General features: G+C 42.9%; 1 protein-coding gene across 3 annotated transcripts in view; it reads left to right on the top strand.

The window, feature by feature from the left end:
- baiap2l1a (BAR/IMD domain containing adaptor protein 2 like 1a) overlaps window positions 1-27,434 on the top strand; it is a 32,542-nt gene extending 5,108 nt beyond the window's left edge. Inside the window, exons 4-14 of one of the 3 annotated variants that reach the window (XM_071911841.2) lie at window positions 9,325-9,386; window positions 10,797-10,868; window positions 11,805-11,939; window positions 16,001-16,153; window positions 17,039-17,194; window positions 18,104-18,230; window positions 18,833-19,046; window positions 21,322-21,381; window positions 21,491-21,638; window positions 25,254-25,294; window positions 25,460-27,434. In XM_071911841.2, coding sequence (XP_071767942.1) covers window positions 9,325-9,386; window positions 10,797-10,868; window positions 11,805-11,939; window positions 16,001-16,153; window positions 17,039-17,194; window positions 18,104-18,230; window positions 18,833-19,046; window positions 21,322-21,381; window positions 21,491-21,638; window positions 25,254-25,294; window positions 25,460-25,532 — 1,241 coding nt within the window. In that variant the 3' untranslated portion in view covers window positions 25,533-27,434. Of the gene's footprint in view, window positions 1-9,324; window positions 9,387-10,796; window positions 10,869-11,804; window positions 11,940-16,000; window positions 16,154-17,038; window positions 17,195-18,103; window positions 18,231-18,832; window positions 19,047-21,321; window positions 21,382-21,487; window positions 21,639-25,253; window positions 25,295-25,459 lie in introns of all 3 variants that reach the window. The other 2 variants (XM_078290735.1, XM_078290736.1) reach the window with 2 other exon arrangements.
- Window positions 27,435-27,962: the final 528 nt, after the last annotated feature.

The raw sequence follows: 27,962 nt of genomic DNA, 5'->3' as shown, positions 1-27,962 counted from the left end.
ATGAGAATCTATCTTAACAATCAAAAGGTTTCAAACATGACTGGTAGGCCCGCCTCTTGAAGAAATCCCGTCTTTGCGGCCGTTCATTCCTTGACGGCGAGGCGGTGTGAATTCTCTCACACGCTGCACAGAGCGGAGCAGCAAACACACAGAACAAACAGACAGACAGAGAAGACTGTCTTCCCACCGACTCCCCTCGTCCCCCGTCCCTCCATCTGCCTCACCAAACACACCCCGAGTCCTCTCTCTCTCTCTCTCTCTCTCTCTCTCTCTCTCTCGCTCTGTGGAGGCCAAGGGGACGCAATAATGGAGAATCTACTTTGGGAGGATTTGTGATTGATGGTTTTCTGGGCCTCGAGTCTATATCTTTGACGGCTTCACTTGGATTCGCTCCGTCTCTGAAAGTGTTGAACGCAGGATACTGGACTTAAAGCAATATTCCACTTAGTTTTAACATGGGGGTTATTTGGCACTTAATTGTCATGAAAACCAGAATATAAACTACTCACCAAGATCAGATGCAGCTGGACAAGTTTGTAGCGTTCAGAGTTTTCTTAAAAAAAAAACCCGACAACTGTCTGAAAACTGACATTTAACACGTTGGTGAACAGATTCAACTAAGTGGAATAAGATTCAACTAAGTGGAATATTGCTTTAAAGCTGGAGTTAAAGTCTGTGACATAACACTCAGCATAATTTCATAATTTCCTTTAAACTACGCCACTGTCAGGAGTGACAGACGAAATGCCTTAGCATGTTGTTATGACTAGATCTCCACCGCAGACACCTGTAAGGGTTTTTTTCTCTCTGAGCTGGTGGACTGTGTTTTTTTTTCTCACCTTGGTGAACGGAGTGGTGTAAAAAGTACTTGCGTCACAGCGGTCGGCAGGTATTTGCAGAAAGCGACCTGAGGCTTTTACTTCATGCTGCGTTGCTTCTTTGTCAGGCTTCACTTCACCTGTATGACCACAGAGAGTCTAGATTTTCTCTTTCAGATTGATGCCATCGTATATTCAGCTGGAAGTGTTTGCCCATTCACTAGTTATATAAGTCATGAGCAGTGTCAATTACTCTTTACATTATTACTCTCATTGAAATCACATTACTAATTACTCAACAGGAGCAGTTATTAGTTACGTTCCTCGTTACATTCCTTTCTGTTTTGGCAGTAGCGGCTCCCTGCTTTTCCCTTCAGTTTCACATTGCTGTGTTGATGCTTTGATAAATTGGATGTTTTGTTTTGCGGAAAGTGGAAAGCGTTCTGCTGCCACATAAAGTTTACAGCGGACCATAATGTTCTTTGCATCCTTGAATGAGATCAATTCAAAAGTTATGAGAACACTTCCAGCTGCTGAAAGTCTGCGTCTCTCCCCTCACCCTCCATCTTTTGTTTTGCTTTTTTAGCTAGTAACTGACATAAACCTGCCCAGCATGTCCTTAAGATACATATGAGAAAAACACCAAACAGGGATTTGGAAAAAAGTGTAACTGAAAAAAGTAATCACATTACTGCCCAACACTGGTCATGAGGCAAGACATTCTCTCTTCTCACAGCTGCCCAAAAGGAAAACTTGGAGGAATATGAATCTAATAAAGCCCAGAGGAGCGCCGGCCTGCAGCCCGTGTCGGTGTTCCTCTGCTCTGTTTGACCTCCTCTCTCTCACCATGACTTTGAAAAACACCAATAGTGTAATTCGCAGTGAGAACCGTCAGCTTATTGACTAATTACTCCGAGAGTTTCTGATAAGGGCCAGCGACTTGATAACCTCTAAAAGTGAATTTTTCCCACTTCTCCTACTTCAAACAACCGGCTCTGCAATCTGTGAACATTTAATGGGCCAACTTTCACCAATTATGCAATTAAGCCCGACAGCTAGACAGCCAGACCTTTTTATAGGAGAACGATTCTGACAATTTTAAAAGCTCAAAACTGACTGTCAACAACAGAGTCACAGAGAGGGAAACAGAGTGAGATAGACAGAGAGAAAGTTTATTTGTATTATTGTATTCATTATTTGTACTTTTATATTGTTGAATGCTTTGGCACTATTGTTTCTTTCTAACATTCATGCCAATGAAGTGAATATTGAATTGAGAGAGAGAGAGAGAGAGGGAGAGAGAGAGAGAGGGGGAGGGAGAGAGATGTATAGAAGGAGAGAAGGAGAGATAGGGAGAGAAAGAGATATAGGAGAGAGGGGGAGAGTGAGAAAGAAAGAAAGAAAGAAAGAAAGAAAGATGGAGACAGAGGCAGAGAGATAATGAGAAAGGAGAGAGAGACAGAAAGAGAGAAGGGGGAGAGAGAGAAATAGAAGGAGAGAAGGGGAGAGAGTGAGAGAGAGAGAGAGAGGGAGAGAAAGAGATATAAGAGAGAGGGGGAGACAGTGAGAAAGAAAGAAAGAAAGAAAGATGGAGACAGAGGCAGAGAGATAATGAGAAAGGAGAGAGAGAACGGGGGAGAGAGAGAGAGAGAGAGAGAGAGAGATCTACTAGACTACCCGTCTCCTTCCTGCCATTCAGTTATGGAAAGATCAGTATTTTCAGCAGAGAGGACAGCATACTGTACATATATATACTGTACCTTAAGGCCACTAGTTTTACATGTGAAATCACACATGATTATAGCTTGACATCATCGAAAGTATATGCCTTCAGTTGTTATTCTTGTATCTCACAGTGCCAGTAGGATGCCATACTTATACACTGTATATTTACAAGTCATAGTTTTCAATGGGTCTACAATTAGCCACTTCCTGTGCAGGGAGTGTGAGCGGACCCTGCAGGGAGTTGCCACTCCACTCTGAAAAGCAGCAGGTACTGAGGGACCGAAAATGTTATTGAAGAAAGAATGGCTCGATCCCCACCCCTTCCACCTTTTCTCTGAGCTGTTTGTCAAGCCGCGGTCGAAATTGTTTTTTGAAATATTGCGGTGCGCTGTCAGCATGAGAAAAATGGTAATGTCAAGCCGGAGAGAGAGAGAGCGAGGCTCCAGAACGCTGTAACAGGCTTTTTTTTTTTTTGGCTTTTGAGAGGAGATGTTTCTTCCGATGGGGAAGTCGATGTGAGGGTTAATAAGAGTTTGTGACATTTCAAACCTCTGACTTACAGCTATTTGACTGGGATGTTTTTAGTCTCTCGCCGTGGCCCGCAGTATTGCCCGTATCATCAGTACGTGAAAAGGCAATTTATCTTTTGTTACAGACTCGACGTCACCGGGAGCAAAAACGGTTCCCGTAAAGTCAGTGAAACCACGGCCCTGCTCGCTTCTCTCCCTGCGTCATGCCTCGTCTCCGAGGAGCAGACCCATCTATCCTGTTTCCAAACCACAGTCACAGCTTGGCTGCTTCGGCGCAAGACTTGTCTTAGAAGTTGATAATGTCTTTTTCTTTGTGAAAGTAGGCGGCCCACTCCCCCAGTGAGCGATTTTACATTGATTAGCCGGAAGACATCTAAATGGTTATGGATGTCTGGGCTTAAATTAGGCTGCAGAGGGTTTAAAAGTGAATGTTTAGTAGACACTACGTCTTAAACTATGTCTAAGGATATCTTGTACTTATCTTATCTTGCACATATGGATTTCTCTGATGCATATTTCGATATTTACAGCTGTTTATGCATTGTTTAATGCATTGTTTATTTACAGCGTGGTTAAAGCTGGGCTAGTCGAAAAGATCCTGGGCTATATGAGAGATAAAGAATAGACACAATGTTGAAATCAGTCTAGTGCCCAGTGGATCCTTTTCTGTTTTCCTCATTTAGAAAGAAAGAAGCAAAGTTTAGAAGGAGACACATAACAGAAGATCCTGGTTGGATATAATCCTAAATCAGCTGGATCATATGGCAAATATAGATCTGGAGACAGGAGTCTTACCCACTAAAACATCACACAGTTTGTTTTTTCCAAAGCAGGCAGGGACTAATTGAAAGGAGTAAAGTAGGGGAGGATGGAAGTCATTTTGCAGAGTGCACTCAGTGTTTAATAAGTTCCGGTCCCTCTGTCGTCACAGTCCGCAGCTCCCCAAACAACCGCTTCATAACGACCCCCGACCTCACAAGCCCTCGCTCTCCATCCCCCATTAAACTGAGCGCTCTCCCAATATCCTGGGAGTTTCATCCAGACGACTCCCGGAGAGACCCGAGACTCGCTTTCCGCTCGGTAAACCGTGACGTCGGAGCATCTAAAACCTGGTCACATTCCAAAGTCTTTTCACAGAAATGTCCCATCATGCCTTCTGACCCCTCAGCCGCTCACTCAGCATCTCAAGCTAGCCGCCGGGCCATTCATCCAAAGGGGTTGTTTTAGGTTTCAGTCGGTGCTCAGTGGAAATCAGTGTCCGTAAAGACTGTAGTTTTACAAAATGACTCAAAAAACAAACTTTCTGCGAGATGCTTGGAGCTGCGTTTAGTTTTACATGGTCGAGTGATAAATGATGTTGCGCATGGGTGTGATGGCAGGTCATAGCTCTATATTAAGGAAGCTGTCACAACTATTGATCTGCAACAAACACAGTAAACACACTGAATGACAGTTAGATGCTCCCAAATCACTAAACAATAACATTTAATAAACAGAGAAGTTGCTTTTGATCACCGTTCGCGTAATGAATCGATGATCGTCTTGATAGTTATGGAAGGCATCTTTTATTGGCGCTAGTGATTGTCAAGTCCCATTAGCCATCTTAGCATAAACTCTTGTGTGGTTGTGTGAAAACCTTGTATCTCCAACATGTCAACTTTTTAGGAACTAAGAAAAACAGCCTTGCTTTTAGTCTGAGGCATTTCTTGTTACGGTGAGGTGTGGTGAGGACCCAAAATGCAGACACAGACACAAGGGGCTGGAGCACAGTTCAAAAGACAGTTTATTTGCTGTACTGGTAGCTGGTAGCTGGAAGCTGGAGCAAGGACCCGGGCAGGCAGTCGGAGCCCTGGAGCTGAGGATAAGGCGCGAAGCTGGGCCAAGGCAGGACAGGGAAAGTGCTGAGGAGAGCCAGGCAGAGCAGGTTCCAAAGAGCAGGGAGCTGAACTGATCCGATGAGGGAAGCAGACGAGGCAGGAGGACTGGAGACAGAGGCTGGAGTCTGGCTGGCAGGCGGAATGGTAGCTGAGTCTTTGCATGAACAGCATGTATGATCCAGCGGAGAGTGGATGGCAAACTGGGGATAAATACTGTGGCTGATAGGAAGCAGGTGAGGAGACCGGTGATGAGCTGATTACAGGCAGGTGTGGAGGGAAGGAGCAGAGAAGGGAGGAAAGACCAAGGGCATCTAGTGGCTGGCAGGAGGATGGCAGGACTGGGGAGTGAAAGGGGTGGTGACCAGGACACAGGGGCAGACCATGGCAGACACAAGGGCTAGGGCTAAGAGGGCAGACACTAGAGCTGAAAGGGGCAAAATCATGGCAGACAGGGGCAGACCATGACATTTCTATTCTATATTTTTATTCAATGGTTTCTGAAAGGGTTTCATAAGCCCAAGAGTAAGTCCTTCAACTGATTAAAAAATGAAAATCACATCAAAATTGAAGTTATGAGGTTTTGCCCCTTAGAGGTAAGGGCTTATTCTTACCCAATAGCGGATGACAGACGAGTGACTAAGACACGGATCCAGTAGGAGCAACCTGTTTCATGAGGAACGGTTAGTCCACAGAGGGTTTAATCACGTCACCACACAATGGATTTAGTATTGATCTGAGTCACATCAGTATGATAACAGGGAGGGAGCAGCTCCTCCATGGCAACCTCCAAACAGTCTCTCTCCCTACCTGCAGAGGAATGTGTGGAATTGAAATAAGGTGCCGTCCTGATTCACATAGGTGTTGGCCGTGTTGCGTCACACGTAAGCCTGCGTGGACAAGCCCAGTGATGCAGTCCCAGTGATTAAACACTGCTTGATTTACAGATTATCGATACCTTCCGCCAAGTTCAGAGCTAGTTCAAATATTGCTTAAGAGAATGGGAACTGATCATGTGTCCAGTTTGCGAAATGAGAAAACACTGTCAGTCAAATGAACTGGTGAAATAAAGGCGAGACACGGGGGGGGAAAAGGTGCCGACAGGTCAGCGGTGACCGTTTGCCCCGCCACCGTCATCTCAACTTTATTTGGCGTTTCCGACGGCTTCCTTATCAAACTCCAGCTGGGCAGGGATTGTGTTGGCACAAGGCATTTCCAGCTCCGGCTCATTAATGGCGTCACCTGTTGAGAATGCTGAAGGCGTCGCTGCGCTCCCTATCAGCAGTCTCATAAAATAGGTATTTGATACAGGTGTCGCAAAGAACACATGAGGTATGATAATCTTGCCAAGACCAGTTCTACTTTACCAACAAGGAAGGACGGTAGTCATACATGGTCTGATGTGCCATTGCTACTAATTTGATTAATAGTTTGGATGAATTCTGTCTCTGACGTTTGATACAAAGTTATATAAGTAGTGGCTATATTGTATATTTTGTCATGTATGGAGACAGTCCAACATTTGTAATAGCTTAAAGAAATGTCCTTTTCTGCAACGACATTTGATTTTTAACACTATGTGCTGCTGGATGGCACAGATGGAGTTGGAATGGCTGTTTCACCCCATGGTGTTTATTTTCATATCCCCCAGGCTCAAAGCTGAGACCCGCACCATGTGTTGGATTAAAAGGTCAGAAGTCGTTGTCTAGTGGTGAGCTATCTGCCTCACTGTATAGAGAGAGACGTGAGAGGGGGAGGGGGAGGGAGGAGAGAGGGAGGATGAGCAGATGAGGAAAGACAGAGCAGGGAGAGTAGTCACAGTATTGAGTCTTAAGTCATAAGACTGAATCATGCAGGGTGTAGTTTTCCACAGGGATCTTTTACCAACCTCACGCCGACCTGCGTAAAAGCACATGTGAATATGCTGTCATGTATTTGAAGTCGTTAAAGTGAGATCGGATTATCTCGGCAGACACTTAAAACTCAAAAGAGAACAAATCACCAGCGAGAGATAGAGATAGGTGATAAGATAAGGTGAGATAAAGCGCCCCTGGATGTTGTTTTCAAGTTACCTAACATGAATAACAATCCACTTCAGCCCACTAGTTGCTATTCTGTCCCTCTCTTGAGTCTTTCCTCTCTCCAGTAACAAACAAAATCTATTTATTAAATGCACAAGAAATGAATCCCAGCCTTTCCAACTCTGTGTAGTCAGGTACGATTTCTCCAGAGTTTGTCACTTGTGTTCAGAGAGAAGCCAATGAGATTTTGACGTGAGCCTTTTTTTTTTTTTTTTTTTTGACATGTTACACACCTCAGCTTCTCACACCTTGTTACCATGGAGAGGAAACCTGCAAATGTCTCTCAACCCCGATCCTCCCCAGCCATTCTCCCTTTTCATGTTGTTTATCTGACAGTTTCACCGGTTAATTGACAGCTTCATATGTTCCGTATGTTCGTATGTTACCCCGCTGTTGCGTGTATTCACCCTCAGGCAGGCTTTCACACCTTGTTAACCCCAAAAGGTGAAACCTGCAGGTGTACAGTGGCCTCTTTGAACCCCCTCCCATCCTTCCTCGCCCCCTCCACCCCATGCAGTCTGTTGTTGGGACTGTACAAACAGCCCCGTGCCCAGCGCCACCCCTCCCTGTCCCAGCACAAAGGCAGCATTTACCAGTACATTCTGGTGACCTTCAGAGGGCAATGTTGTTGTAGCTGGACGCAGGGAGCCACAGCTCTGTATCAGCGGGGTCATTACACTTGTTGGCTAGTGTGTGATGTGTGCAGGGAGGAATTGGGGTGGGGGGCAAGGCGTTGAGTCGAATGCGTATGTGCATAACTCCTTAAAGTGATGTTGAACTTTGGCAGTACCTTGGGTTGTGTAGCTTTCTGGCCATGATAAAATCCCAAAATTGCTCCGCTAGAGGAGATTGGAGAATTGCGTTTTTTTTCTCTCTCCATCCACTCTCATTGTGTGGTGAAACAGATCTGAAAATCACACTTCTAGCATATAAACAAATGCGAACAAAGCAGATTCTAACAATATATGAAGAAACTAGTCATTCTGCTGAAATGTGGTTAAGTGAATCGCTTTCTGTATGTTTATTATACCTTTCAGTATATTCTGTGCTGATGGAACAAAGAAAGAAAGAAAATAGTATGTTTACCAGTAATTGTAAACAGGTGAAAAAAAGTGGGAGACAGGACTTTGACAAAGCAGATTCTGCCTATATATAAAAAACAAGTCTCTCACTTTTTTTCGCCTATTTACAATTATTGGTAAACATATTATTTTGTTCGGTCTATCAGCATAAATTTCCTCTGACCGGATTTCAATGTTGCACTTGTTCAAACTGAAAGGTTTAACAAACATAAAGAAAGTGATTGACTTAAAAACAATTCAGCAACATAACTAGTTGTTTTATATATATTGTCAGAATCTGCTTTTGAGCAACAGATTTTGGGGTTACATCATGGCCAGGAAGCTACACAACCCAAGGCACTACCAAAGTTCACCACCCCTTTAATATTGTTTACTCATGGAGTGTGCTGACGTGCAGCTTTTGATTTTGCCTCCTAAAATACAAATGCTGCCAGCCAGGTGTGAACTTGACACCGGCGCTTTCCTCACTCAGCATGGTTTCAGTGAAGGTGCAGAAAATCATTTCAGCCGCTCTGTCCTGCTCCTTTGCCCGGCTGTAACTCCCAGTCACAGACGGTCACGTGTCCAGTCAGATACGATGTCCCGTACTGTTTTTGTTTTTTTTTACAGGTTTTTACCAGAACACTGTGTCCTATAGTAAACCTTGAGTCTAGATTTCGCCCCATTGTGATTGAGGTTGCACTATAAACTGTTCAGCTCTGACTGTTTACAGTATTGACTGACTCCCATTGTCCCCTGTCATACGCTGCTCTATCTATGGTGTAGCGCTCTGGTGAATGGAGATTGTTCTGTATCTGACTGCACAATAACACGGCGTTTCATAGAGATTACTTATTGACAGCTGTTCAAATATTGTCCCGTTTGAAAGGAGATAAGTCTTCGGTGAAATATGTAGAAATGTATGCGAGGCTCGATGAAAAACAGATTAGGTTTACACAGGAAATTTGGAAAGTGTTTATTGTTGACGAAGCTCTTTCACAAAATGATCAAAAATTGTATTTCCTCCTGAATCTGCATCCCGCCGTGCGCTGCTGTTGAATGTTTGCCCTCTGGTTTCCGGTCGCTCTCCGCCACCCGCCTCCCTTAATCCTCTTTTTGACCCCGGTTGGGGCACAAAGCCATGCGGCCGCACATTCGAAAACCCATTTGTCATTCTATGCTCTGACCCCTCTCATTATACACAACACTAAATGTCGTTCCCGGTGTCTTTCTAGGTGTGGTTTTGATGGAGATCGCAGAAGTCAACAGGAAGGTCCAAGTGGAAATGGAGGAGAATGTAAGTAGCCCATAACTGCATTTTGAAGAGAAATCTCAAGAGCCTCAGTCCAGAACTCGTCAGATCCTTCTCCTTGTTATGTTACACTCCACTCTGTCTAGTCCTGCATTAAGTATAAATGCAAGAGTCTTCAAAATGAGTGAACTATTCATCTCAGTCAGTCATTCAAAGTGAGATGAATGAGAGCAACATAATGGATCTGGAGGGTAAAAAAAGCTCAAGGCCTTCCCTGTGTTGTAATTATGTCGTTAGAGTAATTTTGCGCCTCAGCTTATCTTCACATACCTAATAGACAGAGACTGGCCGATTGCTGCACTCCTCTCTGGACACATCACCCCCCCTGCAACCTCTCTAGCTCATACCGTTCATTTTAGAGAGTTTTACATTGTCGCAACAAAAGCTAAGGGAAAGTTTGACAAGAGCGGAAAGAAGCCGGAGATTCATTCTTGACCCTGCTGCTGCCTCAGGGCGAAATGCTTTGAATAGCTGCTGATGAAGAGAGGTAAAGTGAAGTCAAGTGTCACCAGTGTAAATAGGGCAACAACTGAAATACAAAAACGCAGCCTGGCGTCACGAAATGTTGTGAAATGAGCACAATGTCACAATGTCAAATGTGAATAATGTGCTCCGTGCACGAAAAGTGAGAGAAGTATGTTTCTTCACCACGAAAGGATTATGTATAGATGTGATGAGAATCAGGCAGTAGTTTGACACTGAAATAGGGCGCTGGTTGGCGGATGGGTGTATACATTCCCCAACAACCTGAGTTCAATTGCCAACTCATGCGAAGACGTCTTTTACTGTGAGAGAAGTTTTCATTTTCAGCAAGAGTTTTTCTTATTTTACCATGACAAAAACCTCACCGTAACCTTAAACAAATTGACATAACATCCCTAAGCGTGTATCACTCGTAGATCTAGTGAACAGTATCAACAACACCGAAATATGGACATGACCTTTAACCCAATAAACTGACCCTTGCTATGCCATCATCATTAGAATAGCGCTACTGTCAGTATTTGTCGATATAATAAGAATTTAGCTTTATAACTAACCTATTGATATACATACATATATCTATAATAGAGCTTTTTAATCCCTTGCTCATATAAGTGGAGCTTTTCTCTACTTTCTCTGAGTTTCCTTCAAACTAAGCTGGGTTGGTTCTGACTTATCTGTCAGAGGGGAAAGTTGTAAATCTTTAACCATAGCATGCTGATAAGCCGGCCCTGGTAGTTGAAATCTCATCCTCTCAGAAACCCATTATCGTGCATTCCACCGGGTCACTCCGCTCTTATCATAATGTGGCCGTCGAGCCATGTGACTGTACTGTACATTGTGTTTAGATCAGCATTCATGCAGGCTGATGTATGTTGCAATGAGTATGCGGTGTGTGTTTTGTCTCTGCAGTTCAAGAGGTTCCACAGAGAGATTATTACCGAGCTGGAGAAGAAGACAGAGATGGATGTCAAATACATGAATGTAAGTGCCACCGTAGTTGTGATTATGAGACTGTGCCGATGTGTGTGTGTGTGTGTGTGTGTGTGTATGTGTGTAGTTCCCTAATCTTGTCCCATTCCAGTCTGCTGTCCCTCTCATCTTTCCATCCATCCATCTATATACCCATCAGTGCGAGCATCCACCTACCCATCCTCCTCCTGCAGATTGGATTTTTATTTATATAAACATATCTCGGAGGCAGAGCTGCTCCAGAGGCAGAAATAATCTCATTGGTTGAGTTAAACCTCAGTGGGCGGAGCCAAAGAACCACAGTTTTTCAAGAGCGCAACTTTGCTAACTGGCAAACTTGGATGGCAAAGAATGAAAGCTGCTCAAAATAGAAATCATGAGCTTGGAATTATAAGGTTCTATCTGATTTTTTGTTATTAAAGTTGAGTTATCCATATATTTATGATCTTTGAATGCTACTTTATGCTTGTGCGATGTCATGTAATAAGGTAATAGCTATTATGACGCCTAGCACTCTTGGTACTAATTGAAAAAATGCAATCTAGCCATACTAAGTTATGTAGGTCATCCAAGATCATGGATGCCATGGTCATGAATGAATTAAAAAATAAAGTCATTGCCATTCATATTTTTTATTTACATTTTGACCAGAGATCATTCTTGCGTGGCAAAAACTGTATGTGGTTCTTTGGCTCCGCCCACTGATGTGTAACACAGCCAATGAGATTATTTCTCCCTCCAGAGAAGCTCTGTCTCCAGCAAATGTTTGTGTAAAACTCTGCAGTCTGCAGGAGGAGGGTGGGTGGGTGAGCGCTGTCTGCCTCCAGAGCTGCACTGCCTCCAGGAAACATTTGTATCACTAAAACTCCAATCTGCTCCTCTGTCCCTTCATCCATCAATTCCTCCCCTCACTCGTCCCTCGCCTCTCTTGTCAAATGTCTCCTGCAGGCCACCTTCAAGCGCTATCAGTCAGAGCACAAGCTGAAGCAGGACTCCCTGGAGCGCTCCCAGACAGATCTGAAGAAGCTGAGGAGGAAAAGCCAGGGGAAACACTCCTCCAAGTACGAGATCAAAGAGAACGAGGTGAGACGGAAACCAGCTGACCCTGAACACGGACTCCCCTATCCTTCCCTTCAAACTGTACAGTGTATGCATCTAACACTTTGCAGGCATGGGGTTGCTGCATGCCTGTCTTCTGATGCCCGTGAAAATAGTTTGACAAGTGTACAATTTGTGTGATAGGGTGGAGAATTGTGGGTAAGAGTGTTCTCATGCTGCTCGCATACCAGCACGCAGGAGAAAGGAGGAGGTGAGGAGCTTGTGGTTTTCACTCTGGATGAAAAAACTTTATGGTGCTGAAACTCCTAATTTTGCTGTTCTATCGTATTATGATACTAAAAACATCCCAGTCAACATGGTTGTCAAGCGTTTCTTACATAAACAATGCCCAGTAATCACAGACCCCCCCTCAAGTCAAGATAATCTCCAATATAAGAGGATCTAAGATGTGTATTCAAATTCGCTGCAAGACTAAATCCCGAGAAAAAAGAAATCACTTAAGTCTCCTCAGATCTTAACACTCACCATGACATGCATGAAAGCACTTTTCAAGGTAGGGCAAGGGACAGAAAGCAGCAACAGTGGCACCACGCCTAGCTGCTGGCGGATTCTTTGTATTGATGTAAAGTAGAATAAGACCATTATACCTTGGTTCACCGCGTTCAGCTGCAGACTGGAGACTGTGTGTTCACTGAAGGCACACACCCAAATCTGCACAAACACATGCATGAATGCTCACATGCAGGCACACACACACACACACAAAGCCAGACCCAGGTTAGAGATCCAGGTTATTCAGGACAGGGCGAGTGGCGTTAATCTGTACAAATGCAGACTTGAGGGTTTCAATGCTGGAAAGCAGAAGCTACGGATACACTTGTCATTTAAGTGTAACTTCTATCATGCAATCACTCTAGGACATACAGTATTAAAGCTGCGCTAGGCAAGTTTTTTATGCAAAAATGCACTTTTCTTATCAGCCTAAATCATGAAATGGGCCTGCAATAGAAAAGAGCGTCCCATCCCCACTAATTGAGATGTGGGAATGGGACTGTAGATTTGCACATTTTGATCAAATTAAATATGGGTGTCTTGTATGTACACTTCTCTGTCCAGAAGTGACAAATCAAAACTTAAGAGCAAAATCCCAAACTATCAGATATTTTGCCTCTTTCGTCCCTTTGGTATCCTTTGGTATAAAGCGATCACAGACTGGGCGATTTGGTAAACATGAGTGTGCTGTGTGTACTTTACTGACGTCACATGATTTCTGGATATTGAAGTTGAAATTGTTCAAACATTTACCTTTTGCTGCCATTTGGAACTGCCGACATGCAAAGATGCCTAGTGGCCTAGACTGGTCTGGACGCACAAAATATGGATGTTGCTCACACTTTGCAGTGAGGTTTGCCATGTGGTCTGTGCCCAGCCACAATACACATACAAGCAGTGTACTGTAAAGAGATGGAGAGGGAGAGCAGGACAAAGTAACACGGGGAGGTGATTTAAATGAACTGAGCCACAGGAGATGCATAACAGCCAGTGTGGACACACAGCAGTGTGGCCTCATAAAATCTAATCTTCAGAATCTCAAAAATCATGTTGAAATGACAAATGTAACCGAACAGAAAGTACACAGTCTTGACTTTGAAGTATTACCAGCCAGTGTTTACATGGCCCTGCTTAACTAGGTTTGTTCTATGGCTTTCAGCAGCAGTATGCTTTCATGCTAAGTGGCTTTTGGTTCAAGTTGTATGCTTCCAAGTGCCTGATATGATCTTGGTGTTTCTTCTGTCCTGCTGTCCACTACCAACAAGTAGTCTCACACCTCAGACAGTGAGCTGATTTGTAAATCAGTGTGGCAAGATGAGAGAGGGTTTGTGTTTGTGCGATACAAGGCTGCCTGAGCAATAACTCCTGTCTGTCTCTTGGTCTAATTTATCGACTGTTTTCATGGCCTCACTTTGATGACGGACAGTTTGTAAGCCTGGTTTGTTTCTAGAGGATTATTAAACAAAACCTTTAATTGGAAAACCAGGCATTGATTGAAAGGTTGTAAAAGCGTAGCTCCCAGCTATATGTGTTAAGACACTGGATCTCCATCTCTTTCTCTCTCTTTCTATCAGCATGCCGTTTCTTTACTTCTCTCACTTTCTCCCTCTCTCGCTGCTGCTAATATCAGTATCAGTCTTCTGTTTATCTTTGCACTTGAATGGCACCTTTTAAAAGACGCTCGTACAATAAGTCCTCTTATCTGGGTGGAGCTAAATAGCCTGAGCCTGGCTCTCTCCAAGGTGAGCTGAAACTCGGGGCCCCTCCTCTTCAGAGGTGTGAATGGCTTTTCCATTATCTGATAAAAAGGACACCGGTGGAGTACGAGAGAGGAGAGGCCAACTGACCAGCCTTCTAATAATCATGCACAGGGGCTTGAGAGAGCTGCAAAATAATGAGCTCAGTGCTATCTGTCTGCTCTCTGGCCCCTCGCTGAGAGTCTGAGCGATTGTTTGCTGTGAAAATGGGAAATGAAGTGCCTTGGCTCTGCCTCTGACATCGTAGAGGGGAGAGAGAGAGAGAGAGAGAGAGAGAGAGAGAGAGAGAGAGAGAGAGAGAGAGAGACAGAAAGAGAGAGAGAGTGAGACCAGACACTAGAGGAGGGTCCGCGACACCAACAGGAAACTAAAGCCTCTAGAGACAGACTGCTTTTTTCCATCACCATGACAACCTGAGGAAAGAGAGAATGGGTGAGATAGTGGGTGGGTGGGTGGAGGATAAGGGGAGGGAGGGCAGAGGGGGAGAGAAGTCATTTTAAAGAGTTTGATATCCTTACGTCAGGTCCAGTTGCCCATCTGTGCTGCGTGACAGACAGAATCTTTGTTGGTCTCTCAGTGAGAAGGTGTGTCTTTCGGCGGACTGATTGGGTTTCCCGCGGCGCGAGGAGAGATCGGAGAAACAGCGAGAGCCGCAAATGAACTCGTCGCTAAGTGCAGAGAGACTTTGATTAGAAAGCTCATTAGTGCCAGGGCCTTGATTCTGAGGCGGTGACTCTGACCTGAGCAGATTAAGCAAGAAAGATTGAGAAACATGAAGCTGTGGCCGCGGTTCCTCGAGTGCGCTTCGATCGATTTTTCCTCAAAGAGCCCCGTCCAACAGCTGGTTTCTCAGGTCAATATTAAAGCTGCACTAGGCAAGATCTTTATGTAAAAATACACCCATCTTATCAGACTGAATCACAAATTGGGGCTACAACAGAGAACAGAGTCCCATCCCTCCTAATTCAGGTGCTGTAGATTCACCCTAATTGCCCAACTTAATTTCTTGTGCAGGGTATGGTCACTGGCACACAAGAAGTGACAAATCAAAACCGAAGAGCGAAATACAAAGCTGTCTCTTAAGCAACAGCGAGTGATTGCTTTGTCCAGAGAAAAGCTGGAGTCACCAATGACAGCCGAACCCGCTGTGTCACTAAGAAAATAAATTTTAGTCCGAAGAATGTGCAGTTTATTGATGCATTACATGATTTCTGGGTAATGAAGTCCTTCAAATTTTCAAAATTTCAAACTGTTATCCTTGCATGAATTTAATATTTTGTTCAGCGATTCTCTTAGTTACAATAACACTGCTACAGTTAGGTGTTAACAGGTGTAGTTTCACTCACTCCAATCATTCATACCGTCTACTCCACCCCTCCACCCGGGCATTTATAAAGCGTTAGTGCACTTGAATCATAAAGGCCGACAAAATATAATGAGGGCAAAGTTTCTGTATATTCTCCATTTATGACCAAATGGTTTTTTTTACTTGATTTGAAATGGCCTTTCAAGTTTGATGAAATGAAACCCATTCGTAATCTTATATGCAATTTCAAAACTGCATGGTCATCCTTCTTAAAATAAGTCTGTTTCCTTCACTATTGACATGCTGACTTTTTGGAGTCTGTGTTCATCCAAACCAATGCTTCTCTTCCAGGACACCCCACAAAACACAATTGTACTGCTCATTTTAAGACTTCATTTAAAACCGAACTAGTTATTAATCCCACACCGGGTCCTTCTAACCTCTCTGCCGTCCTCTGATCCTGTCCGCAGTACATGGAGACCATCTCGTCACGCCAGACGGACATGCAGAAGTTCATCTCCGACGGCTGCAGAGAGGCTCTGCTGGAGGAGAAGAGACGCTTCTGTTTCCTGGTGGACAAACACTGCATGTTCTCCTATCAGATCTCCACCTTCCACGAGAAGGTAAGGAAGACAGGAGAGAGGGGAGGTGGGGAAGAGGGAGGGGGGGATCTGGGAGGAACGAGGGAGAGAAGATGGCATGGAAGAAACCGTAAGGGATGGATGGATGGAAGGCTGGGTGACAGATGAGGCAGTGGGGAAGGGGATGAGTGGAAAGGAGAGAGCGAGAGGATGAGGCAGATGGGGTGTAAGGAAAATATGGATGATAAACTCTTTGCCTGATTGAGGCTTTGCAGTTGCATCACAAACTTCGACCGAGGCTGCCGCCATCATGGAGGTCCTGTGGAAAATTGGCTGTGTGCAAATAATGGCTAAATATAACAGGGCAAGAAAAAGAGAGATATCTGAAGAGCCATTCAGTAACACTGCAAGTAAAAGTGAATATAAAGGTTACTGTTTTGTCTTTTACTCCCAGTCTCAACTCCAAAACACTATGACTTGTAGCTTGAGAATGTTAATGTTGACATGCGACATGCTTCTACTATACGTTAGCTAGTGCGTAAATGTGTTTACAAGACAGCGATAGTTACTGACCAGATTCTATTATCTAAACATAAAAGTGATCAGATGTATTTGTTGAATGATCAGTTCCCAGTCAAAACCCGCACAGAAATGAACCATGCCTATTCCATATTGTTGGAAAGGACGAGTGTAAGGTGTAGAAACTTAGCCACTGTGGCCCAAGAGCTTAAGACCTCCAATATGGCCGCCAGAGGCCGGCATTACGCCACCTGCAAGCCCTCGATACTTTTGGTAAACTTTTCTGACGTGTGTCCCTTTTTGATGAGGCAATATCACTCCAGAAATGTCTATAGTCATATCACTGATCAAGACAAACGTTCTTCACCACTCACTCACTCTCTTCCTCTCTCAATGTCTTGTCTCCAGGCCAGAGAGCTGCTGGCAGTGAAGCTCCCCAGCTGGCAGGAGAAGTGCAGCGACGCCACCAGGGTGCCAGACACCGTGATGACCATGATAGAAGGGATGCGCACTCCCGTGTCCAACACTCCAGAACCGTCGCCGCTCGTCGAACGCTACAACAGGGTGAGCGTGAGCTGAACGATCGAGTGGCACGAACACTGCTGTGCATGGAGCTTTGGATGAAACCGTACTCCAAAAATGGCATAAAAATGACATATATGTTAAGTGACATGAGGTTACATCACAGGATATGACATCATAGGAGGTATTAGGATACCTGAAATTGTATAATACTTTGTACTGCTTTTGATCATGTTTTTTCATACACTCATTGTACTGTAAGGTACTTCAGATAAAAGCTTCACCAAATGGTACATAAAAAAAATGGCCCCAGTAGTGTTTTATCCTGTTTTTGTTTGTAGTTTATCTTGCAGGGATGTCACACTCCTGTTGTGAAATGACAACGAGATCAGCTGTATCAGATGGAGGCTGTTGTGTGCAAACGTGTAGGTTATCATTAGCTGGCTGTCAGCCAGGGGAAACGCAGCATGTGCTGTTGTTCTCGCCCTCAGATAAAGTCCACTCAGTGTTATGGCCTCAGGTGTTTATTGCTGTGTAGGAAAGAGACAATAAGCTCTAATCACGTTAATGGCTGTTTGAACACCACTTCCTTGATAAGCACTTGAACCTTGTTGATGAATATCATCATTGTCGGGTGAAAGTCTCATAACTCTAATTTTGGTGATTTTCATGTTTTAACATAAATTGAAAGATTATATGAAAACCCACTGGATAAATTAAAAAGATGCATGGTTGTCAAGCTAAAAACAAGGCTGTTTTTCTTAGTTCCTGAAAAGTTGACATTTTGGAGATATATGGTTGTCACCAGACGACACCGATATGCAGTATCGCAAGCTATTATTGTCACTGAATAATAGATTGCCGGGTTCTGTCTGCAGTACATCCTTTAAAATGGATTTATGATTTATCCTGTTATGCATTTACTCATCGTAGTCTTTATGATCTCCCCAGAACAACGTGGAGTCAATGGGTCCTCCTCCAGCGCCGCCGCTGCTTAAGGCCCAGATCAGTCCACTAGCCAACATGTTCAACCCAGAGCCCAGATCTCCCCTCACCTCCTCTTCGGACCACAATTCAGGTACTGCTGGCCTGACAGGAGCCTCTCACACACAAACAAGTCAAGTTTAATCAAAATTGGACTGATGGTGTAGCTGTTATGGCCTTTCACAATTAGAAAGTTTGACCTTGAATTATAGTGCCTCCGTCAGTACTAATTTTTTACATTTCGTAGATCCTACAAAATGTAAAAATCCTACTCTCATCTGCTTGTTAAAAGACTGTGATCTACAGTGCTTTAGCTAAATTTGTATTTGAAGGATTTCATTCCTAAATGCTATATATCCATTTAGTTAATATATCAAAAACATGATTTTGTCCTCAAAGGCATTACTATGTGGTAAGAAAATGCCTCACAATGACTCAAAACTTTAATAGTAACCTATAGCGTGCTTTACCTTTATTCCAGCAACCATTTTGCCACAGTAGAGGGGTTTGTTTTTCAAATGGTGGATATCTAATTTAATTAAACACTTCATCTGTAGGATTTATGGAAAATTCTCATTCTAAATATGGAGGAAAAGGAGGCTCCGGTGCTCTCTGTTTTATCAACAGAGATTTGACAGACTGAGTTGACAGTATCATGACTCTAATCTCTGTTCTGGGATCCTCTGCTGCCTCCAGACCAGGGCAGCATCGGGGAGGGCAGCCTGTCCCGGTCGGTGTCCCAGTCGTCCGGTCTCAACGTGGGCAGGAAGCCCCGGGTCCGGACCATCTTCCCCCACACGGCGGGCAACAACGACACGCTCCTCAGCTTCGACGACGGCGACGTCATCGCCCTGCTCATCCAGGAGGAGAAGGACGGCTGGCTGTACGGCGAGCTGGAGAAGACACGGCAGTACGTTTGTTACTCACTCGATAATCCCTTATGTGTGCTGATTTAGGAATTATAGGAAGTGTTATATCCAAGGATGTGGTGGAGGATAAACCCACCTCAACTCAGTTTACCCTCCTTTTTATTTGCTTAAAGTCCCCATGAAATGAACTCCTATCAATTTTACATCCTGGAAAACACAGTATCTTTCATGGTGACCTCATGCTGCACCAGTAGGCATAAATATACGTTTCTAACCAACAAAACCATCAGATAAAACTGCCTTTCTCTCCCTGACTCATATTCCATTGGTTTAGACTTTTGAATGATCCCTCACTGCATTATGTCCTGCCCCAAAACCCTGTTTTATCAGGAAATGCATCAAATCCAGGAAGTAAAGATGCCATTTCATGGGGTCTTTAATTGAGTTCACCCACCTTTTTAGGGCTGACATAAATATTTATAACTTAAATTAATAGTATACATCGTAGTAAGTAGTATCAAACTTATGTAAGTTCTCTAAAGATGGGGTCATTTAAGGGGAAAGGCATAATGCTTTTCTGAAAATATAAATTATTTTTGTTTATATTGGTGGTTGTTTGCCTTAAGATAAACTGTAGTTTACCCACTTTTTTATTTACCACCACATCGCTGGTTATAACCTGCTGTATGATGAGTTTGAAAGGATATATGGTATGTAACTGCAAGTCTCTAGGTCATACATAACATAACTAAAAGCTGGAAGGTTTCATTACAGGATCTACTGTGCCACGTCAGTACACCATTTAGATGAAATCTAAATACAACCTTTGACACACCCACAAGAGGAAATGTACTTTCATTCCAGCAAATATGCAGCAGCATTGACACACGGGCATTGTTCACATTTCTGAGGTGGCTGTACGAGTTTCTGCTTTGTGTTTGTTAATATTTCGCTGCGCTAATACATCATGGCTGAAAACACGGAGCATGTCAGGTATGCTTGACTTGACAGTCGTAATGCTCTCTCTCTCTCTCTCTCTCTCTCTTTCTCTCTCTCTCTCTCTCACTGTTGCTCTGTCTCATCAGAAAACAACACTACACACACATAAATCCAGACGCATGCCCGCACACACACACACACACACACACACACACACACACACACACAGAAACAAGAGACACTTTTATAACTCCCATGGTGATGCAGGAAGGTATGACAGGAATATTTCATATGTCAGCGATGAGGAAAAAAAAGAAATTAAGTAGAAATCACACCTTTGAACGCTGGCTGTGACTCCATCTCACCTCCAGACGGAAGCGAGGGAAAAATAAATAAATCTCAGACGCTAAACCAAATCCTTTCCTGTACGATATTCTCTTAGACAAACAATCAGTGCACCTGTTGGCCTTGTGCGTCTTGTTTGCCTGAATTGTCAGGTTTGGCACTGTTATTGTACAACCAGTTGTGTTTGTGTACGCAGCAGCACAAATCCATAAAGTAGCTTCGGAGTTGCCAGTGTAATTCCAGTCATCTTCAACAACCTCTCCACCCCTCCCTGCTGCTGTTAGGAGTCATAGTGTAGGTGAAAGCATTACTGAGAGCTTCGAGTCCTTGTCATTTTTTTAATTCCCTCGTAGAAACAAATGAATGGAAGTCTTATCTCCTCTCTTTCTCTGTGTGTGTGTGTGTGTGTGTGTGTCATTAAGCTGCTTTTTGAATTGAAATGCTTTTAATATGAATGCTATCAGTGGCAGTTTGTCAAGAAGAGGACATGTGGGCATAAATCACGGTTAACAGCGAATTCAGTTCCTTAGCAACAAATCCAATGCCTTGGCCTGATTTGCTATTCTTTTCCCCAGACGTGAGTTGGAGACGACTTCTGTCTGTCTGTCAAATCTGTCCGATATTTCATGTCTCATATACGTGTCAAGATTCAAGTGTGTTTTCTGTATCAGTGGTTATCAACCTTTTTGGCTCACAACCCCATAAAGTCATTCCTGTGCACATGCCGAATGGTGATCTTCAGATGATGGTTGTTGTTCTTCCTGCTCCGACTGGTTTATTTCATTATTGAAAGAAGCCCAGAGGCTGCACACATTTGTTATTTCACAAGAAAAAGGCCCTCATATATCATCATGTATTATTGGATATATTATTATATTATCTTGTGAGCCCCAAGCTAAGAAATACTGATTTACATGATTACTGTTTATTAAGTTTGTTAAGAATTGTCTGGACATTTGAGCTGATGTTTATGTTGCTGTCTTATTTTCCAGATGGCCTGATATTGTGCTGTGTTTGTCTTTTTTGTTTTAGGCGGGGCTGGTTTCCCTCATCTTACTGCAGACCTTACACTGAGCCAGCGATATCAAATAGGTAAGAAAACAACACATTACAACATAGGTAATCACTCAGTGAGTTTGTACAGCCCCAATTTGATGACCTTTGCGTTTGTGACGATGCCATATGTCTCTGACCGTGGCAGCAACCTGGGGACGCCGGTGCGTAGTCTGAGTGTGGCCAGTCTGCCGGAGCAGGAGGAGGAGGAGCCGGTGCTGCTGCCGCCCCCGGACTACAGCGACGACACCTCCTCCAGCCCGGTGGTCCGCCTGACGCCCTCGCCAAAGAACACGGTCAGTACCTGATGATCCCCTGCAGGATCAAACCTAGCCTGGTCAAGTCAGGTTTATTTATTAAAAAGTCCAGAGAAAGCTGGACTCACCAGCGTTAGATCGTCCTTTTGGTTTCCTTTGGTATAAAGCATCACAGACCGGCCGGGTCGCTGATATCACCTTATAGGATTTATGGGTATTGAAGTTCATATTTATTTATACATGCTGCTAATTGAAAAAAACACAATCTAATCTGCTTGATAAAAACGATATTGACTTCCTATTATAAAAACAGAGCAATAGCTTTGCTTTGCATTTTGAAACAATGATCATCAACACACTTGGCAACACAAGCCATATTGCTACGGTGTTTGAAGTGGGTAAACAACTCTAAAGAGTTACTTTGAGTAAAGAGTAACTTTGTAACATAACTAGTTACTTTTTAAGGTAAGTAACAAAGTAAAGTAACAAAGTAATTATTTTAAGAAGTAATTTTCCAGAACACTGATACATTATATCTTTACTAAAAGTTGGTGTCCCTTCAACATCCTCACCACAAAGCACAATCAGATCCACTAAATCTGAAGTTGAAGCGAGCTTGTGAGGGTTGCCGGTTCAAATCCTTTTCTGGGAAACTCTGGGAAGAGGAAGTGAACAAGACACACTCTCCCCTCCTTCAGTAAATATTGTGGATGTGCCATTAGGCCAGGCACTGAAACCCCAGTTGTTCCAGTAGAGGATTATGTCTGTAACATAATCGCTGTGATGTGTGGCATCACTGAAAAAGATCACACATGTTCAGGAAAAAAGGTCTAATGTATATCGATATGACATGTTGTATATGTTGTTCAGCAGATGCTTCTGTCCAAAGCGACTTACAATAAGTGCATTTTATATCTGATATCTTTTTATATCTTTATTGCCCTAGCTGAGTCGTCATGCACTCCACACCGATACCAGAAAACACCATGACACACATTTAATTTTGACTTAATAAGGTCTTATCATCTCCTGGCTGCATAGTCACTGCCTCCACACCCTCGAAACAGAGCAGAGTCAGACACACACCTCAAAACCTTTCACCCAGTTCAAGGAAATATTGATGATTTTCCAAGAAGGATGAGTGAGCCTAAGAAAAATTAAAAAGATAAATAATTGAGAAAGGTCTGTCTATGAATGATAAGTTTGCAGTAAACCCTCTGTTTTTTTTGCACTTTCTTGAACTACAACACTCTGATTGAAACATTAATGATTCCTACAGTCGTCAGCTCTTTCATATACAGTTTTCTCATTCTGGCTGAGAGGAAGTGTTCATCAGAAACTTACTGGCGAGTCTGGACTGGCCTCAAAACTTGCAAAATTGAAAAACTTGTAGTACAGCCTGTGTTTCTCCTCATTATGGATACTGTACAATGCAGCTGCAGCCACAGATATTTATCAGTAGTAGTTTATTAGTATTAGTTTAGTATATTATAGTTTTATAGCTATGCTCATTATAAACAGAATCAACGGAGTGGAATACAGTAGCTACTGTTTCCATGTGAAAAGTTCACTTCCAAAACACAATATATCCAATTTGGAAGAAAAAGCATTGTCTGAAAAGTTGTTGTCATTTTTGACAACCAGGGGCTTAAATTATCAATTATCCTTTAAAAAGTACCATTATTCCTTTTTATTTTTCAATATCAATAGTTGTGTAAGAGTAAGGTGAATATCTCCTCGCAGAACTTCATATGCTTACCCATGGTTGCTCTTGTCAGAAATGTTCATTACTTGGCGTATATCATTACTTGTATACTGTACTGTATATACTCCATTATAAGATAAAATACTGCAGTGATACAAACCTCAGTTGTGTAGTAAGAGACAGAAAGAAAGAGAGGGAGAGAGTGAAAGACAGAGAGACCAGACAGTTGTCGGCTCAAAAGTAAAAAAAGACATCTGAAAAATGCTCCCGGCCAGGTTTTACCTCTGCTCAGGAATGGAGAGAGAGAGAGAGAGAGAGAGAGAGAGACAGAGAGAGAAAGAGAAGGAGAGAGAGAGTTACAGAAGGAGGGATAGAGGACAGGAGGGTAGAGACACAATTTCAATTAGGGCCTGCACTGTTTCAGCTGATTGAGAATGAACTAGTAGCTGTCCAGGAAGCAGAAAAGCCCCGACACACCTCTCTCAGCCTCTCCCAGTCTCTCTCTCTCTCTCTCTCTCTCTCTCTCTCTCTCTTTCAGCCTCCCTCTCTCTTTCTCCCCCATCATCACCCCGCTTCGTTTCCCTCTGCTCTCAATGTCCTCTGTATCTGCTGCCTCAGGGTTTTGGGATGAAATGCACTACTGTGAGGAAAGCCGGCCCAACAGTAGGAATCCCAGTCCTCTCATCTCTTCGTTTTACACCTCTATTTTTAACTCTTCCTGGTCCTTAGTCTTAGGATAAAGACTTTAATAATGCCACGTATAGAAAGCCGTCCCTTCAACCGTTTCGTCAGGTGATGGCAGAGGGCTGACTGTGCTCTTTAGGTTTGTTTTTGTGTCTGTGGGTCAGAGGTGGACCTTGTAACCGCGTCTGTTGGTTCATTGCGAGGTCCATGTTCAGTGACTGCTGGATGTAGCCTGCTCTCTAGTGGAAGAGCAGGGTAAATGCATGTTTGTCATGTATTTAGCAACTAATTATTACATTTACTCATGTTACTCAGTCAGTAATTTTACTTTTACTTAAGTATATTTTCACTGAAGCATTGTACTTAGCTACATTTTAAATCACATCCATTACAGAGTATAGATTTTGTAGCATCTTCATTAGCATCCTAAACTGCACCGTTGTAAATTGGCCAGTTGTAAATCCATTCACAGTGAACGGTCAGTCAGCAAAGAAGAGAAGAGTAAGCTGGCTTTACTTTGTTTGGGCACTTTATTGTGTCATTTATTGTGTAATTTTCAAATCAAAAGAACCTAGTTTGAACTCTGTCCTTTGCACAGAAAAGATCACATCTAACAAAGTTTTGTCTTTTCTAAAAAGTAACTCAGTAACTTTTACTGTGATGTCATTTTAAATTAGCTACTTTTTACTTTCACTTTAAGCAGATTTTTACACCAGTACTTTGACTTCTACATAAAATCTGAACTGATCTGATCTACAAAACAACAGATTAAACTAAAAACTCACGAGTCGATGAGAGTTTCTCGATCTACTGTAACACCTCCATAAGTTTCTTTACTAACCTTACTAAGGAAATACTTTCTATTCACCTCAGTATCCCTCCAGGCACATAGCTAATCTGTCAGCTATTTGTGTCCCCTAACTTTATCGTCCTCATGCTCACTTGGCTCTGGAGAGGCGATAAGACTGCCAAGACAGAGAAAGGGAGGAGTGTGTCTTTCTAGATGGTCTAGATTCCTGAGTGTGTGAGGTCTGTGAGGTTATGGTACAAGCTGTATGAACCTCTGGGAGGGGGGAGCGACCGGTGCTGCTGACAGATCTTATCAAACCAGTCTGGCAACATTGACTTTCATCACAGCTGGAAGGAGGGTGTGTGTGTGTGGTGATAGTGGCTGGGGTGTGTGAGGTGTGAGGTGTTGGTGCTGCATGTTACTTCACTGTGTACATTGTATCTTCAATTTCCTCTCTTTTTTCTTCCGGCAACAGGTTTCCCTAGTCAATGGGACTGGAAAGGCTCCTTTTCTAGGGTGGGTGACTTAACCAAACACGACTAATAAAACCTGATAGATTACCGCAGATATGCATTAGTAAATCAAGGTTGATTTATGATTAAAACGAAGTGGGAATGAAGATAATCATGCCAAGTATTTGCGATTTCAACCGGATGTGAATTTCCCTTTTTCGCCCTGCAGAGGCGGGAATCCCTTCGCCACGGTGAAGCTGAGGCCGACGGTCACGAATGACAGATCGGCGCCGGTCATCTAGCGCACCGGGAGGAGCTTCGCCGTCATCATGCCTTCAGGGGAATCACGCACCATGGAGCTCCGTGCCACGCTGACTCTCACCCCGACCTGACGTCTTGTCGGCCCGCATGCTCGTCTTTCTCAGCACCAGCCCGCTCTATCAAAGGGATCCATTGTATTTTGGGGAAGGCGTGCTTTACCATGCCAGTATGTGTTGTCCATTTGCCGCAACAGGAGGGACATTGTGTAATCAATACATGAAGAAGCAGATCTGTCGAAATCTCTGCTGAATTTCCTGGAAAGCTCTGTAACACAAAGCAAATATTTTGGGTATGCATCCAGCCTGTGTGTGTCTTAAAGGAACAGTTCACCCCAAAATGACCAAAATGAAAATTCAGTCATTATCTACTCGCCTGCTATTGTCACTCAAAACGCCATTAAAGTTTGTAGGACCACAAAACACACAGCAAGTAAACCCCTTGAGTAGTCTTATCCCTAATTTTTGAAGTTAATGGGACCAACTTTGTATAACAAAAGATAGAAAGGAAAGAAAAGAAAGCTAAGAATATAGGAGATAATGAGGTAAATGTTGGACTTGTGGACTCACTGTGTAATCGTTTGGCTACAAAACACTTTGATTATGCTGCATGAGGTGTTTGGAGAAATTTGATGGACATTTTATGCTTTTTTTTGGAGCTGTAAAAATATGGCCCTGTTAATTTCAATAGCTTGGGAGAAAGCTGAGATGAAACTACAGGGTTTAAATCACTGTGTGTTTGGTTTTCCTACCAAGGTCAGTGGAGTTTCAACTGACAGGGGTGAGTAGAGAATGGCTGAATTTTCATTTTGGGGTGAACTACTCCTTTAAGATCATCTCTTTGGGTGGAATTCATGTTTTTCAAAGATGCCTCAACAGTGCCACAAGGTCATTTTAGGCTTTTTTGCGCTGTAGTCAGTGCGGTGATAGCTGCAGAAACCCAGTGATCCAATGATATTGAACGGACGATGCTGAAACAGACCGGCACCCAGGCTACCTTCCAGACTCGGCAGCAAAAGGATTGTTATTTTTATTTGTCTATTTCTTTTTTTTTTTTTTTCTTTTTTTTTTTGTAAAGGCATTGTGATCTATGGAAGTTGTGAGAATGAAGGGAGAGTGACGTTTTGGGAAAAGGGCTTTGTTGTTCGCGTGGCGTTGTGCTTCAACGAAGGCATTATCTCTATGTGACCAGTTAATAAAAATGAGCAGGCTATTTATATACAGTTATAAGTACATTTTTTTTTAGATATATTTAAATAAGATATGTATACAGAAGTCCATTCTGTGAAGGTGCCCCTCTGATGATTTTATAGTCAAAGAATTGGCCACTATGCTCAATCTGAGCCATGGAAAATGTCCCGTATTGATTTTTGATTTGCCATTGACTGCTAGAATGTATTTTAAATGGGTAAATTGACCTATTGATGAAGGGAATATTTTTTCACTCCTCATGGTTTTACTGCTGTAAGTGTCGGGTCCCAATATTCCCTTTGCTTTCACTGTAAGCTGTAGGTCTTTGTATACAATGCACACTGTTTATGCAAATTAAAAGTGTACCTTACTGGTGGACATTGCATTGTATTTGAGTATGGTGGGTCATTGTTTGAAATATACAAAGTATTAAATATATTGTGAAGAAAAGGAGGATTTTTTTTGCCTTATATTTGTGGATGAACGCTTTACAGAATGTAATCGTATGATGAGGAACTGATTGCCACCTGGAATAGAAGTGAAACCATTTTTTTTCATCCTCAAAAACCCACTGATGTGTGTAACTGAATTGATTTTACTGACAGTTATTCCCACATACTCTTTTCAATGCGTACCTTGCCACTGTGTTGACCAATGTAGTCTTTTTATTTCTCAATAAAACAAGGAAAAGGAAAAGTCTTTGCTATTAAGATTTATAATGGGCTAAACCCCCACCTCTCTCTTTACTCACTGATTCTCTCTCTTTTTTTCTCTTACTAGTTTCTGTAACTGACAGTATGAGTTAGAATATAGTTTAAGAGTTTAAGAAATCCAGTGGTTCCCAAAGTGAGGTCCGTGGATCCACCTGGGGTCCTTGAGGAGCTTCCAGCAGGTCTCCAGCAAAATTAGGTTAAATTTCTTTTGTTTTATTTCACTCACCTGATGTTAGCACATTGAGAAAATGGATGGAAAAACAAGGATGACAGTTTTGATCATCAGTTTCTATGTCCTCACTGTTAACTCCCCACATATAGACAAGACAGCTATACATAAGTCTGCATAAACTCATGGCTAGTAGAGCAATTGAGAGATATCTGCACTCTAAAGAAAAGTCCTTTGATATAGGAGGTTTGTCTCAGGTGTATAGGTTAAAAAATCACAGACAAAAAGAATCAAACAAGAACTTGCACACTGATTAAAAAAAAAAGGAAGAAACCCAAAAAG

This window comes from Centroberyx gerrardi, chromosome 20 (genome assembly GCF_048128805.1).
Source record: "Centroberyx gerrardi isolate f3 chromosome 20, fCenGer3.hap1.cur.20231027, whole genome shotgun sequence".
Lineage (NCBI taxonomy): Eukaryota > Metazoa > Chordata > Actinopteri > Beryciformes > Berycidae > Centroberyx > Centroberyx gerrardi.
This window is presented reverse-complemented; position numbering and strand designations above follow the sequence as displayed.